This window comes from Athene noctua, chromosome 4 (assembly GCF_965140245.1).
Source record: "Athene noctua chromosome 4, bAthNoc1.hap1.1, whole genome shotgun sequence".
Taxonomy (NCBI): Eukaryota; Metazoa; Chordata; class Aves; order Strigiformes; family Strigidae; genus Athene; species Athene noctua.
In genome coordinates, this window is record NC_134040.1 from 26,161,740 (window position 1) to 26,176,606 (window position 14,867).

A 14,867-nucleotide genomic window follows, 5' to 3' on the forward strand; every position below is an offset into this window, starting at 1 on the left:
TGTGGAGTCACTTTGATCTTTCCCCTTAGACATCTTGTAGCCATTTTATGTATATGTGGCTTTCATGTAGGGTGGACTGGTTTATTCCTTATTAGTTTTTTCCTCTTTGCTCAGCATTCTTGAATTAGTTAATATTTTTTGGAGTACTGAGGTATAACTTTTAAATTATTAGACTAAACAATAAAAAGGAAGAAATGTTACCTTTTTCACTTTGCTATCATGTCCTTTGCATATGCAATTCCTAACTCTACTGTATGTTGCCATTTTATATGTTAAATACCTGTTCTGCAGTGCAGGTCCTGCTTCTGCTCCCAAGTTTCTCCCTGGTTTGTTGGCCTAAAAATCCTGTGGGTTTTTTTCCCCAACGTATATGTGTTTTTAATCCAGAGTTTTTTCACTAGTGTGCAATTCTTTCTTTTTAAATCATTAAACAAGATACTAAGTAAGGCTAATTTTGGTATTAGGCCCAGTTAGACTTCCCTGTCCATGGATCTAATGCACTTTATCCTTCAGGTGTTTTGGAGGGACATGTGATGGCAGAGCAAAACCAGCATCCTGTTGGCTACCTATCTAGTGATCAACAGTGTGTTTACTAAATTGATTGTAATACTGTTTCATTGTCTTGAAGTTACTCTTAGTTTGAAGTATGAGGTTAACTGGGTTTTGAGCTACCAAAATATAAGAATGTGTTGTCATTTGTAGACCGCTTTCATTTTACTTTGCTTCCTTCTAGAGGTGTATGGAGGAAAAGGATAGACATGATCTTACCTTTTTCTGTTACATTCAGGTTTCTCACTGTAAGTTCACAGTGCTGGTTGTGTTTCTACATACTTTTCTGCTATTTCTGCCTAAGTTCATGAGAATCCTTACAGAATATTCTGCAAGTCTTAGTATTATGAAGTAATAGGATATCAGTGTTGGAAATGTTACATATTGTGACTTTCCTATTTTGAAATAAGGATTTGTTGCTGGAAATGACAGGATGAAAGTTAGAAAATTGAATCCTATCAAAGTAATTATTGTTAATAAAGCAGGGTGTGTACAATATTGTGGATTCTTTGTATGTTTTGCTCCCCAGTCAATCAGATCAGCTGTATAAAACCTACAAAATTAAATAAACTTAAAATAATCCATTTAAAATCAACAATAAAATTGTTAGTGTTGTTTATTTCATCTGAAAATTTAATGCCATAGTATAATCTAGCAGTAATGAAAACAGTTAAATGTGCCCAGTATTTGTAGCATGTTCTGTTATTGTTTGACAGTTATAAATTATAAATACATCTTGCATTGTATTACACATTGTCAACAGGAATAAATTGAACCTTTTTTTTTAACTATACTTCAGAAAGTATTTCTTCAATTTACAGTGCCAAGATAGTAACCCCCACAACCCACTGCTCATTTCTGTCTATACACTTCCCCCTCAGTTGTTTCAGCACATCTGTTTGTGGGACTGAATGATAGAATTGGGGAAATGATCCAGGGTCAAAATAACTCAGTACCTTTTTATTTTACTTTTTTTCTAATCCTAGGTCAATTATCCAGTGGTATTTACTGGCACAACTGAGAGATGGTGTGAAAGGAGGGAAAATAGGGGAAGATATAGTAGGAGTTCCATAAAATGTCACCTCTGTTTAAAAAAAACCCTTTTCTTTTTCAGGAAAACTTCATGGAAGTAATTAGAAACCAAGAATTTCTATTATTGCCAGCCACTGAAATTGCAAAGCTTTTAGCAAGTGATGACATGAATATTCCTAATGAAGAAACTATACTGAATGCACTACTTACATGGGTTCGACATGATTTGGAACAGAGAAGGAAAGATCTCAGTAAACTCCTGGCTTACATTAGACTGCCTCTGCTTGCTCCACAAGTAAATTGTTCAATTCCTCTCTAACTTATACCATGGTTACAGTGAGCATAATGTCTATAACATTGATATATTGATAGTGACAAATCATAAAAGCTTCAGTATTTTTAATGATTTGGATTCTTAGAGCTGCATATAAGGACTTAGCATGTTGTATAGACATGATAGTTTGTGTGTGTTTGTGAAGTGCAGCATATTCTGTTCCTAACCTGAGATCAGTTGGGACACAAGAAGGGGTGGAGCTGCTAGGAAAAAATAATTTATGTTGCCTAGAAAAATGCTTATCAAGGATATGTTTGTCACTAGAAGGTGTGTCCTCTTTAAATTTCTTCTTTATGGAACTTGCAGAGTTTATTTAGATCATTACATTTCCTTCATATAATCATAGCTATCCTTGAGATTTTGGAAATACAATTTTAATAAATTATTTGGAGTGATTTTTCTTCTCTTAACTTTTGATAAACCATTTTTGGGTACTTTTTGTTCTTCCCAATCAATACTTTTCTTCCTTGGACATTTACACACAGTGCTGAAGAAGACTTGAGCTGAGTTTAAATAGTTGTGAATTACAGTTTTCCTAATCCTGTAAGAATGACTACTCTTGTTAGTGTCATGCGTATCACTGTTATCTGATAACATGCATGTAAACTAGGTTTGATTTTTTTCTTCTCTTGTGCTAGGTAACAAATAAAACCTGAATAATAAGTAGAATTCATTAACACAACAAAAACTGAATTTGATTCATTCATAGCAATAAATCACATATACAACATTATGCGTATTACTTGGTATCCTCTTGATGGATAGTAAGATTTACTAGCAAACATTTTATTATTAATATTTCCATACTGATTATTATATATGCTGTGGCAGGATTTTCTCAGTTGTGGCCTTGACTTTGTAATTCACTTTTTCTAGAAACATAATACAGTGTAAGCCAGTTGACCTGGAGGAAATCATTCTTTTGTTGAGCATTTAATTAATTGATAACTAAATAACCACTGCTGTATTCCTTTTATTTAATTGACTGTAATTGAAACATCTTTAGAAATTGAAAGTACAGAATTTATCCAAGAAATATGTACTGAAAATCAAATTATGTCCACTCAGTAACGGACTAGGAAAATTGCAGAATGAAACACAAAAGCAATCATATTTCACTTAATATTATATTTAATTTTTCATCTTCTCCAAATATATACTTATATTTCTAATACAATATTTTTCTGTTGCCTTTTTATTTATTACTTTAACAAATTAAAGTGTTAAAGCTGTGGTTTTAATATTGCAGCAATTAGTGCATTGAATAAACTAGTTTGAAGTGCCCAAAAGAGTGTCAACATTTTCAGAATCATGTTTTGCTTCATGATCACAGGACTTAAGGCAATCTGACAGCAAACATAACATAATTAAAAGGTTTCCAATTTTACAGTTGAAGGGTTAAAGCTATTTGAAAGAAATGAAATTTTAAAAATTGAACAACTTGCTGAAATCAGTAACACTGCAAGCAGAGATGCAAAGAATATTAGATTCATACACTAAAAAAATCCAACTTTAGGAAGTACTGTAAAACTGTACTACTGGAAACAATTGTCATGAGTTGTCAGTTTTATTGGTTGTGTTTTTATGCATCTCTTTCTTTGTACATGGTATTCTGGCATCTCTTTGGTTAATGCAAACAGTGTCCTAAATATTTGTAAGTCTCTTTTTGCTCTTACAAAGGCTAAAGATGAATATTTGTCAGCTTCTTGAGCTGTAAGGTGGCAAGTATTCCATCTCTGATAAATTAATGAAAAAGATGATTAAACAATTTCTGAGTTACAAGATGGTTCTGCTTCCTTTTAGACAGAAATTCATAGTACATAAGTATCTGCGCTACCTGTTTCTTCATCAGGTTTCCAAAGACTGTAATTTCATGCTAACACATCATTTGTAACTGCTCAGTTATAAATGCTTTTAGTACAAGGAGCTATGTAAATAATGAAACTTGGAAATAGTCAGCTTTCATTTAAGTAAGGCCATTCCAAGTTCTTTGAGTGAAGAATATTTACAGAAAACTGTAATACAGTAGGCTTACTTTCAAGAGCCTGCAGGTTTTTTGGGTACTAAAACAGTCTTAGAATGCATTTCTTTTTAACTGAGATGAAGTTGCTTTCAGAGATTGAAACTCTATGCTATGCGAAAACTTTATAGGTTGAGTGGGTTAGAAACTCAAGAAAATGTAGGTTGCATCTTGTTGAAAACATATATGCACACATGGTGTTGCTTTAAATATTAAATGCTGTTTGTCTATCAGAAAACTATATTGGAGGTAAGAATTGGTCATGTTGTGTACAAGCCTTAATTTTCATGTATGCAACTATGAGAGAGTCCAATTTAGGACAGTAGTAATTGATTTATTTTTTTAAAAAAACATGCAATTTTATAGTATTGCATGCTGACAGTTAAAAGACAGCCTTTAATTTCCTATTTTATAATCATAATGTCCCTGTGAAGTGGTAAATGGTGCTTTGGTTCAAGAGATGAAACAATGGGAAGTACTGAAAGTAAAGAATTAAAATTAAGTTCCTTCCTGCTAATTCAAGTGAGAATGTTTTGATTTACTATTTTAAATAGAATCAGAACATTAGCCAGTTAGAGAAATACTGAAAAACTCAAGCTCAGTCTTCTCAAAAGTTGATGGCAAAGGGCTTTGAAAGTTTTTTTTTTTATTATCTGTGTATGTTAATTATGTTTTCTGTCATAGTTTCTGTTGACTTGCCTGATACAGAGATGTTCAGACCTAGCAGTCTGTACTTACCTGTATCTCTTCTGGAACCATGAATGTCATGTTTGCCACTTTGCAGTTCTAAGGCAGCTTTAATCCAGGGATATGCACACCATATTATGGACAGCTATTTCGTAACAAGGCCTTTTAGTACTCCTGATTGCTAATTTCACAGCAATTTTATTCCTGTTGGCTGTCAACAGCTTAACAATGGTATCTCATTCTGCTTTGTGGACTCATATTTCTAATATTCACGAAGTGTTTGGATTTTGCAATGGCAGTTTAGAGGCATTTGCCTTTTCCTTATTGTTCTGACAACTTCCTAAGTCCCAGTGGAACACTTCACCTGCTTTTTTTCTCTGTTACTCAGGCCATGTCTTGCAGCTCAGAAAAATGCCTGTTGTCTAGACTTCTAATAATGACAGTTGGGACAATCAACCTGCTAATATATTTTTCCTGCAGTCTGACAAACAGAGTACGAAAGACTCCAGAATCGTTAAACTTAACTTTTGTTAGTAGTCTTTATTTAATTGAATTTTATTCAAGTCAGATTTAAAATTTAAGACTTGTCAAATTTGCTTGTATCGTTGATCTTAAAATTTTTAACAAAGGCTTGTATTAATTGATATACCATGATCCAGGTCACAGTCAGGGTGAGGAATAGACCATATATTAAAAAATTCAGCCTGTGCCTGAAGCAGCTTTTACCTCTGGACTGGGTGGATTTGGGAGCAAGAGCATGAGGTTAAACTGACTTACGTACTTGGAGCTTGATTCCATTTCCTTGAACATACCTGTAGTGGCACTGGAACTTGAGTTTTTGTTTTCTTCCTTTGGACCATTAAGCTTAAATCATCCGTTAAGATCAGATGGCTGCCTTTTTTTTTTTTTTTAGCCTGAAATGTTTTGGGTTTTACATGTTTTTCTCTACCCTAGTCTTTTTTTATATGACCATTTTGAAAATGTGTAATTCTAATGAGACAGTGGAAGGCTTTGGATAAAATCATGATCGTGGAGCAAGATCATGAAACAGATCCTAATGGAAACCATGCTAAGGCACCTGGAAAAATAAGGTGGTGATTGGTGACAGCCAGCATGGCTTCACTAAGGGCAAATCGTGCCTGATGAATTTCATGACCTTCTACAATGGTGTTACAGCGATGATAAATAAGGGAAGAGCAACTGATGTCAACTACCTGGACTTGTGCAAAGCGTTTGACACTGTTCCACACAACATCCTTGTCTCTAAATTGAAGAGACATGGATTTGACAGGTGGACCACTCAGTGGATAAGGAATTGGCTGGATGGTTGCACTCAGAGTTGCAGTCAATGGATTGATGTCCAAGTGGAGAGCAGTGACAAGTGGTGTTCCTCAGAGATCAATATTGTGACTGGCACTGTTTAACGTCTTTATTGGTGACATGAACAGTGGGATCGAGTGCACCCTCAGCAAGTTTGCCGATGACACCAACCTGTGTGGTGTGGTCGACATGCTGGAAGGAAGGGATGTCATCCAGAGGGACCTGGACAGGCTGGAGAGGTGGGCCTGTGCGAACCTCATGAAGTTCAACAAGGCCAAGTGCAAAGTCCTGCACCATGGGTCAAGGCAATCCCAGGCACAAATACAGGCTGGGTGATGAGTAGATTGAGAGCAGCCCTGCAGAGAAGGACTTGGAGCTATTAGTGGATGGAAAACTGACTGTAAGCCATCAGTGTGTGCTCACAGCCCAGGCGGCCAACTGCATCCTGGGCTGCATCAAGAGAAGTGTGACCAGCAGGTTGAGGGAAGAGATTCTCCCCTTGTGCTCTGCTCTCATGAGACCCCACCTGCAGCACTGTGTCCAGCTCTGGGCCCCCAACATAAGAAGGACATGGAACTGCTTGAGTGAGTCCAGAGGAGGCCACAAAGATGATCAGGGGGCTGGAAAACCTCTCCTATGAAGACAGGCTGAGAGAGTTGGGGTTGTTCAGCCTGGAGAAGAGAAGGCTCTGGAAAGACCTTATAGCAGCCTTCCAGTACCTAAAGGGGCCCTACAGGAAACATGGGGAGGGACTCTTTATCAGGGAGTGTAGTGATAGGACAAGGAGTAACGGCTTTAAACTGAAAGAGGATCAATTTAGATGTGTAAGGAAGAAATTCTTCACTGTGAGGGTGGTGAGACACTGGCACAGGTTGTCCAGAGAAGCTGTGGCTGCCCCCTCCCTGGCAGTGTTCAAGACCAGGTTGGACGGGGCTTTGAGCAACCTGGTCTGGTGGAAGGTGTCCCTGCCCATGGCAGGGGGGGTGGAACTAGATGATCTTTAAGGTCCCTTCCAACTCAAACCATTCTATGATTCTATGAAAATATTTTCTTTTAATCTTGTTTTTATTCTCTATTTGGTTTATAGCCATACATCTTGATTTTCTTTTTTTTCAGTTTCTGGCAGATATGGAAAATAATGCACTCTTTAGGGATGACATTGAATGTCAAAAACTCATTATGGAAGCAATGAAGTACCATCTGTTGCCAGAAAGACGACCTATGTTACAAAGTCCTCGCACCAAACCTAGAAAATCTACAGTGGGCGTGTTGTTTGCAGTTGGAGGAATGGATGCAACAAAAGGTATTGGCTTATATAATAATTAGTTAATGAGTTATTCTGATTCTTTTAAAAAGAAATGTTTGCTAGATGTTTTTACAAGATGTTAATTCTAGAATTCAAAGATTCTGCAGTATAGAACATAAAAAATCTACACTGTTTATTAGGTTAAAAAACCCCTATGTAGCTTTGATACTGTAAACATTCTGGAAGCTAGAGTTAAAACTCATTTGGAATTATCGAGGGAATATCTGATTCCTGATTAGTGAAATGTTGAAGGTAGTGAAAACAAATCTTTATTTACTTGAGTGGAAAGTAATTTGGGAAAGGAAGAAGATGACAGAAAGGGCACAAAGATGACCTGCACATGTGTTAAAAAAAAATTTTAAAATACACTTTTTGACTAATTGTTAAATAGTTCTGTCAGAGCTAATTGGATTTTCATTTTTTTGTACACACTTCCACATTGTTTAATGGTAGTTAGAAGGAATCTGGAAAGTTAGAAAAGTTACAGCAAAGAGTTTTCTTACATCTGTTGTTTTAAAGTTATCACTTTTTGTACTTGGTCTGAGTGCAGAGGGCAACTGAGCACCATGCAGCTGCTCACTCACCCCTTACCCCTCAGGAATGGGAAGGAGAAAATAAAGCAAAAAGAATCGAGATAAGGACGGGGAGGGATGAGTCACCCATTACAGTCACAGGCAAAAGACAGACTCATTAGGGGAAGAAAAAGAATATCAGTTTAATTCAAACACTAACAACATCGCCACTTAACAGAGTAGGACAGTGAGATTTAGAGTATTTCTAAATTATCACATCTTAAAAACACCTTCCCCCCACCCTTCCTTTCTTCCCAGGCTCAGCTTTGCTCCTGATTTCTTTCCCTTCTCCCCCACAGCAGCACAGGGGGGCAGGGAATGGGGGATGCAGTCAGTCCCTCACATGTTATTTCTAACACTCCTTCCTCCCCAGGGAGGACTCCTCACACCCCTTCCTGCTGCAGCATGGGGTCCCTCTCATGGGAGACAGTTCTCCAGGAGCTTTCTCCAACATGAGTCCTTCCCACAGGATGCAGCTCTTCCTGAGCTGCTCTGGGGTGGGCCCTTCCCACATGTTGCAGTCCTTCCAGTGCTGAACTACAACAGCAGGGATTTCCCACTGAGTCCCAGTCTCCTTCAGGCACAGCCACCTGCTCCGGCGTGGGGTCCTCCATGGATTGCAGGGTGACTGCATCTGCTCCACTGGTGACCTCCATGGGCTGCAGGGGCACAGCCTGCCCTCTCGCCACGGGCTGCAGGGGGCAGTCTCTGCTCTGGCAAAGCTCCCCCCCTTCCTCCTCCTTTCTTCCACTGACTCTGGTGTTTGCATAGGTGTCCTCCTCACAACCCCTCCTCCCAGGTTCCCCGTCTTAAAGATGCTATCAGAGGCATGGCCACCATTGCTAATTAGCTCAGCCTTGTCCAGAGCTGGGTCCAACTTGGAGCTGAGGGAGCTTTGAGAAGCTTCTCACAGGGGGCCACTGCTATCGCCCCCTCCCCTGCTACAAAAAAACCCCACCACACACACAAACCCAACATAGTACTTCATGTCACATAGCTTCAGATTTTTTTCTAATGTTACAAGAGTTGATTTCAATATATAATTGCATTTCACAAGGGTTGTTTTATATTCCTAACATTTGTATTTCTAAAGGCTTGATTCTGCAGAGCAGTTAGATATCCTGCTTTTTGTCTTGAAAAGCACTGAGAAGGTCCTCCATTTATAACGGTAGAGTTAATTCCTGACAAAGTCAAAAAAGACTGTTTGTATACAGAGAAATAAGAACATGCTGCAGGACATGGTGTTGTCTTGTGGGATCAGCATATTGCTGAAATAAAAACTATGCTGATTGGTTTTTTTATATAACTTGCATATGTTGTCATTCAGGAGCTACAAGCATTGAAAAGTATGAACTTCGTACCAACATGTGGACTCCTGTTGCAAACATGAATGGACGAAGATTGCAGTTTGGAGTTGCAGTGTTGGATGATAAATTGTATGTTGTTGGTGGCAGAGATGGACTGAAAACATTGAATACTGTGGAGTGCTACAACCCTAGAACAAAAACTTGGAGTGTAATGCCACCTATGTCTACTCATCGTCATGGTCTTGGTAAGTAGAGTTCTGTAAAGGCTGAATGCATATTTTTAAAAGGTTATCTGGTTTAAGATTGGTTAAAAAACATTAAGTTTAGGAGGGGTGGAAACTGTTTTAATGCCAACTGCTTAATGAACATCTTTTCTCCTTCAGATTATATCCAGCACTGGCTACCAAAAGGAAATTTCTTTTTATTTGTTTTTTAAATATTTTGTGATGCACACTGGACTGTCACTAGGAAAATGTTATTTTCTTTCTCCTTATCCAGAATTGATAGATTTTCATATCTGCTTTTGTAGGAGTAGCTGTATTGGAAGGTCCCATGTATGCTGTAGGAGGACATGATGGCTGGAGCTACCTGAATACAGTAGAAAGATGGGATCCACAGGCTCGTCAGTGGAACTTTGTAGCTAGCATGTCAACTCCAAGGAGCACTGTTGGTGTAGCAATATTAAATGGAAAGTATGTGAAGGCAACTTCTGTTTTCTATCTCATTATTTTAATGTAATTACAGGACCCTCCTAATTTACTCTTTATTTCTCTTGACAGATACCTGTTGATAGCTTTAAGAACCAAGTTTTTTCACTCACAGAAAATATACTGGTTTGGGTCAAGCAAGCTTCCCCACAGCATCACAGGGATCCTCAGTACCATTTGAGACACCATTTCTGTGGGCTTATAAATAGTTAGCATTTCCTTAATACAGAAGGAAGCAAATAGTTATTCTCTTTCACTGAGTCTCCAGTGATGGCTTCGTACTGTGATAGTTTGAACAATCAACTTCCAAAATTACTGTAAGGTCTTGGAGGGAATACTCGTACTGCATTAACTCAGGACAGTAAGGTTTGGCAGGATGAATCTAATCTGGAGTAGTATCTGAAATTTCTAAAGCTGTTTTTCCATTAAAATATACCTAATTCCCAATACAAAGCATATTCAGACAAGTAGGTCATTTTGTGTTGCAGTCACAGGAAATGGCTGGAAGTGACTTCAAGGAGTTCCCTAATCCATTCTGCTACCCCAAAGCTGAATCAGTTATAGCTATAACACTCATAGCCAGTATGATCTTGTTCTTAACCTTCAGTAGTAAAGTTTCTGTAGCTTCCCTAAACAATCTGCTTAATTATTAATACATCTGTGAATTCAGTTTTCCTCAAGTCTTAAATACCTTTTGCTGATTTATATTATTATTGTTTGTACTATCCAAAGTGAACATGGAAAATGCATCTTTTCTTTCCTATTTGCAACAACCTTTTGTATTTAAAGACACATATCCCCTCAGTATTCTGTCATCAGAACTGAATAACTCCAGCTCCTTCAGTCTTTATTTGTAGGCCATGATTCCTAGACTTCGGGTAATTTTCATTGTTTTCCTTTGGATTAAGTGTAATTGTTCTATAGCATCCCAAAATACAAGTGGTACTTGAATCAAGCTATTATAAAAATAGAGATCAGTTGGAATCACAGAATCATAGAATAATTTGGATTGGAAGGGACATCTGGAGTTATCTCATCCAACACCAACTCAAAGCAGGGCCAACCTTAAAGTTGGATCTAGTTTCAAAGTTAACTGAAGTAGCTCAGGTCATATCTGAGTTTTTAATATCTTCAAGTATGGAGATTCAACAGACTCTCTGGGCAATCTGTTCCAATGTTTGATCACCATTGTACTGAACATTTTTCTTCTAATATCTGATTGAAATTTCCCATGTTTGAACTTGTCTCTTTTTCTTCCTCCTTTCACTGCATACCTCTGAGAATGGTCGGTCTTCCATATAACCTTCCATTAGGTGGCTGAAGACAGCAGTAAGATGCTTCCTTAGCAGTCTCAAAAATTCTTAAGACTGCATAGAGGCAGCTTTCTCCACCTTTCCTCATATGTCATGTGTTCTAGCTCCCTCATCATCTTAGTGACCATCAGCTGGACTTGCTCTAGTATGGCAAGGTCTTCCTTGTACTTAGACCCCAAAGCTGGGCACAGTATCCAGAAACAGTTTTATATGTACCAAATAAAGGGGATCAGGTTCATTGCTTCAAGGATATACTGCTGACTTGTTGTCTGCCAGAACTTCCTAGTCTGTTTTTGCTAAGGTGTCTCCTCTACTGTCAGCTCCCAGCCTGTACTATTGCATGGGAACATGCCATCCCAGGTACAGAACTTTGCATTTGCCTTTGCTGAACTTCATGACACAATAGTCAGACCAATTTTCCAGCTTGTCTGGGTCTTTCTGAATAGAACCAAGCCCTCCAGCGGATCAACAACTCCCCTTAATTTGATATTATCAGTAAACTTCCTAAGGGTGATTTCCATTGCATCTTTCAGATAATTAATGAGGACACCAGCAGTATCAGCCACAGTATCAACCTGGGAGGAACACTACTAGTAACCAGCTGCCAGCTGGACTTCATACTGCTGATCACAGTAGTATGCTTTGAACCCAGTAGTCCTTCCAGTTTTCCACCAGCCTTGTAGTGGGCTAATCCAAACCATATTTTGCCAGGGTGGCTACAGGAGTACCATAGCAGACAAAGCTAACCTGATTTGATAAATAGCATTGTGGTTGTGGCAGAATATTAACACTCTTGACCACAGATTTTCACTTCTTGCATACATACTATCTGATGCATGTCCCTTGAGCTGTTTCAATATCGTAAGGAAGAAAAAATTTTCATGCTTTTTTTTTTTTTTGGAAGGTTAGTCTCCTGCTAAATTAGTACAGCTGAAATGGACCTATGAAGAGTCCTGTGAGATCTGGAACAAGTCCAGGAATGAGTGGAAATGCTTACTGGGTGCAAGAAGGAGGGAAGAACTTGAACAACCAGCTAGCAGGGTGCCTTGGGCTGCCTTGGAACTGCAGTCTCAGATGCTGAAGTTATGTCTGAAGCTTCCTGTATATTCAGCGGAGGTTCCCAGGTTTGGTGAAAAGCACCAGAATCAGAGCCTCACATTTCTCTGTTATAGAACATTCCCTAGGCTCTTAAAGTAGGCAGTAACACTAGATGCCTATAGCTGAAAAGCTTCAAAGTGCATACAGCATTTCAGCTGTGAGGGAGCAGTAACTTCTGCACTTTCTAGTAATATCTATCTGTAATTTGATATATTTCAGACTATTTGCTCAGAACCTTAATATAGAGAAATTAATATATCTTTCTCTGTGTCAGAAATGTGAAATCACTGCATAAGTGATCAAAACTGTCATGTTTAGGGAGGAGGTAAGGTGAGGGGGCTTCATTTAAACACTGTGTTCATAAAGGATACTGCAACAGGATTTTTCAATATCCTTCAGTACATTCCTTACCTTAAACAAGTTGTGTTATTAAACATGGGAACTTCCGTGGAAATGTATTTTTATAAAAGGCTATTAAAATTATTACTGAGAACTACTAGGTCAACCATATTTACAAGATGTTTGTATATGAGTTTGTTGGTCAGTGTATTTAAAAAAACAAACAACAGCATTTCCCAAACAGGACATCTTGAATAGTGCTTCATAGCAACTGTTGTAAATTGTTCACACTATCATCACATACAGTATTTAATGTCTATTTCATTATTTAACCATACTATAATGTGCCTTAGGCTGTGAAAGGATTTAATGAATGATATTTCAGGTGATCTCTCAAACTGGACTTTACTTCTGATGAGTTGCTCCTTCTTAGAATGGCTTCTGAGTTCCTGCCTTTCCAAATAATAGTGCTGAGCATTTCTGCTTCTAAGCATAGATTGCTCATAAGCTCTGTGCATAAACTCTTTATCAAGTTTGATTATTGGATTAGTTTTAAAGATTCATCAGTGGTGGAGTACTCTTAAACCCAATCTTCTCCTTCCAGCCTTTCCGAAAAGTTTAAATCCTTTAATACCAAATGCTAGAAACCTTTTTATCAGAACTGAGCAAACTAGGCCACCTAGTGGGTGTGAGGGACTGAACGTAGTGCTATCATTCATAAACTAAAGCCCAGGACCAGAGAAATATTTGAAGGCCTAAGATGGGGCAGAGCAAGGTTTTTGCATGCAGATTCACTACTGAATTTGTCCCTCTGACCCTGCTAGAAATGGGCCTTTGTATGTCAAGCTATGTAATTTTGTAAATGTTAGCTATATGCATAGGTTGGAACATAAATACTGTATTATAGAGATTAATTCTCTGTAAATTGTTGTTGTTATGCATTGATCATGATAACAGGAAAAGATTGGAGCAAAATCTTAGCTGATGTTTTGTTACAGAACATCCTATTGAAAGTTGAAAGTCTCTTTCTAAACTTCCCTGTTTAATAAACTTTAAAGTCCCTCCATACATCACGGGAAACTTTGTCCTTTATCAGACAACACTCACTTTTTTTTTTTTTTTTTTTTGCTTTGTAGGCTTTATGCAGTTGGTGGTCGAGATGGAAGTTCTTGTCTTAAGTCAGTAGAATGTTTTGATCCTCATACAAACAAATGGACCCTCTGTGCTCAGATGTCAAAAAGAAGAGGTGGTGTAGGTGTAACCACCTGGAATGGGTTCTTATATGCAATAGGTGGTCACGATGCCCCAGCATCAAACTTAACGTCCAGGCTATCAGACTGTGTAGAAAGGTAATATCCTGATGAAGGCATATCCAGCTAGTAATACAAATAGTGCTAATCTACAAAGTGATTTATGGGAAGAACTGTAAGTAGAAACCCAATAAAATAGCTGTGTTATTCTTAGGGTGAGCAGAGGAAACTTACATATAAAAACATACTGTGTAGTCATAACATTATTCAAAGTGTTGCCAAGACAGCTTATTTAAAGCAAATTCTCCCTAATGCACTTCATATAGAAATATTTTTTTTCTAACAATCTTATTGAACAATCCTGATTGATTACTGAGAACAACTTGGAATTGAATACTCTTAAAAATGGAGCAGAACTTTTCACACAAGAAGCCTTTATTAGTTCATATTACAACTCTTTAATGAGATAACAGTCAGGGTTATGGATCCTTAAATACCCTATTCTTTCTTGTATCCCCTGATGACAGTGGGAAACTGGCATGTAATTCAGTTATTCCAAAGTGGGTATGTCTTTACATAAAGTTGTTAATTAATGAGTGTATTACAAATTGCAAAAGCACATGTGATCCATAAAATAATTTAAAATGACAGTAAATACTTCATAATGCACTAGCATTTCAAGTATTTCTGAAATAAGCTTTAATTCTCCTCTCTGCCTCCCCAGCTGTAAAACTGATCTTCTTTCCTGTTATCTTCTAACACTTACAGTGATTCTTCATCACCCATCTTCTCCTTTTACTGAATTTCTTTAAGCTGGGAGATGTGATTCAGCCTCTACCAAAAAAGAAGGGGAAAAAACCCCACACCATAAAAATACCCAAATCAAAAAAACCCACTACAGAACAGAGCTGTATTTTTCAACTTTGTGTCCTAATAGACCCCAAAATATTTGGCAAATACAAAATTTTTAGAGGAATACAGATAATTAGAAGCCTAAGAGAAAGCAATAGGTACATGTACTTTTCTTTCAGTA

The 14,867-nt window shown here is 37.7% G+C and overlaps 1 protein-coding gene across 10 annotated transcripts in view; it reads left to right on the plus strand.

The window, feature by feature from the left end:
• KLHL5 (kelch like family member 5) overlaps positions 1 to 14,867 on the plus strand; it is a 64,246-nt gene that overhangs the window by 44,717 nt on the left and 4,662 nt on the right. For 8 of the 10 annotated variants that reach the window (XM_074904658.1, XM_074904660.1, XM_074904659.1 and 5 more), the window contains 5 exons: positions 1,664 to 1,876; positions 7,059 to 7,245; positions 9,148 to 9,372; positions 9,657 to 9,819; positions 13,721 to 13,933. In XM_074904658.1, coding sequence (XP_074760759.1) covers positions 1,664 to 1,876; positions 7,059 to 7,245; positions 9,148 to 9,372; positions 9,657 to 9,819; positions 13,721 to 13,933 — 1,001 coding nt within the window. Of the gene's footprint in view, positions 1 to 1,663; positions 1,877 to 7,058; positions 7,246 to 9,147; positions 9,373 to 9,656; positions 9,820 to 12,051; positions 12,283 to 13,720; positions 13,934 to 14,867 lie in introns of those variants that run through there. The other 2 variants (XM_074904662.1, XM_074904663.1) reach the window with 2 other exon arrangements.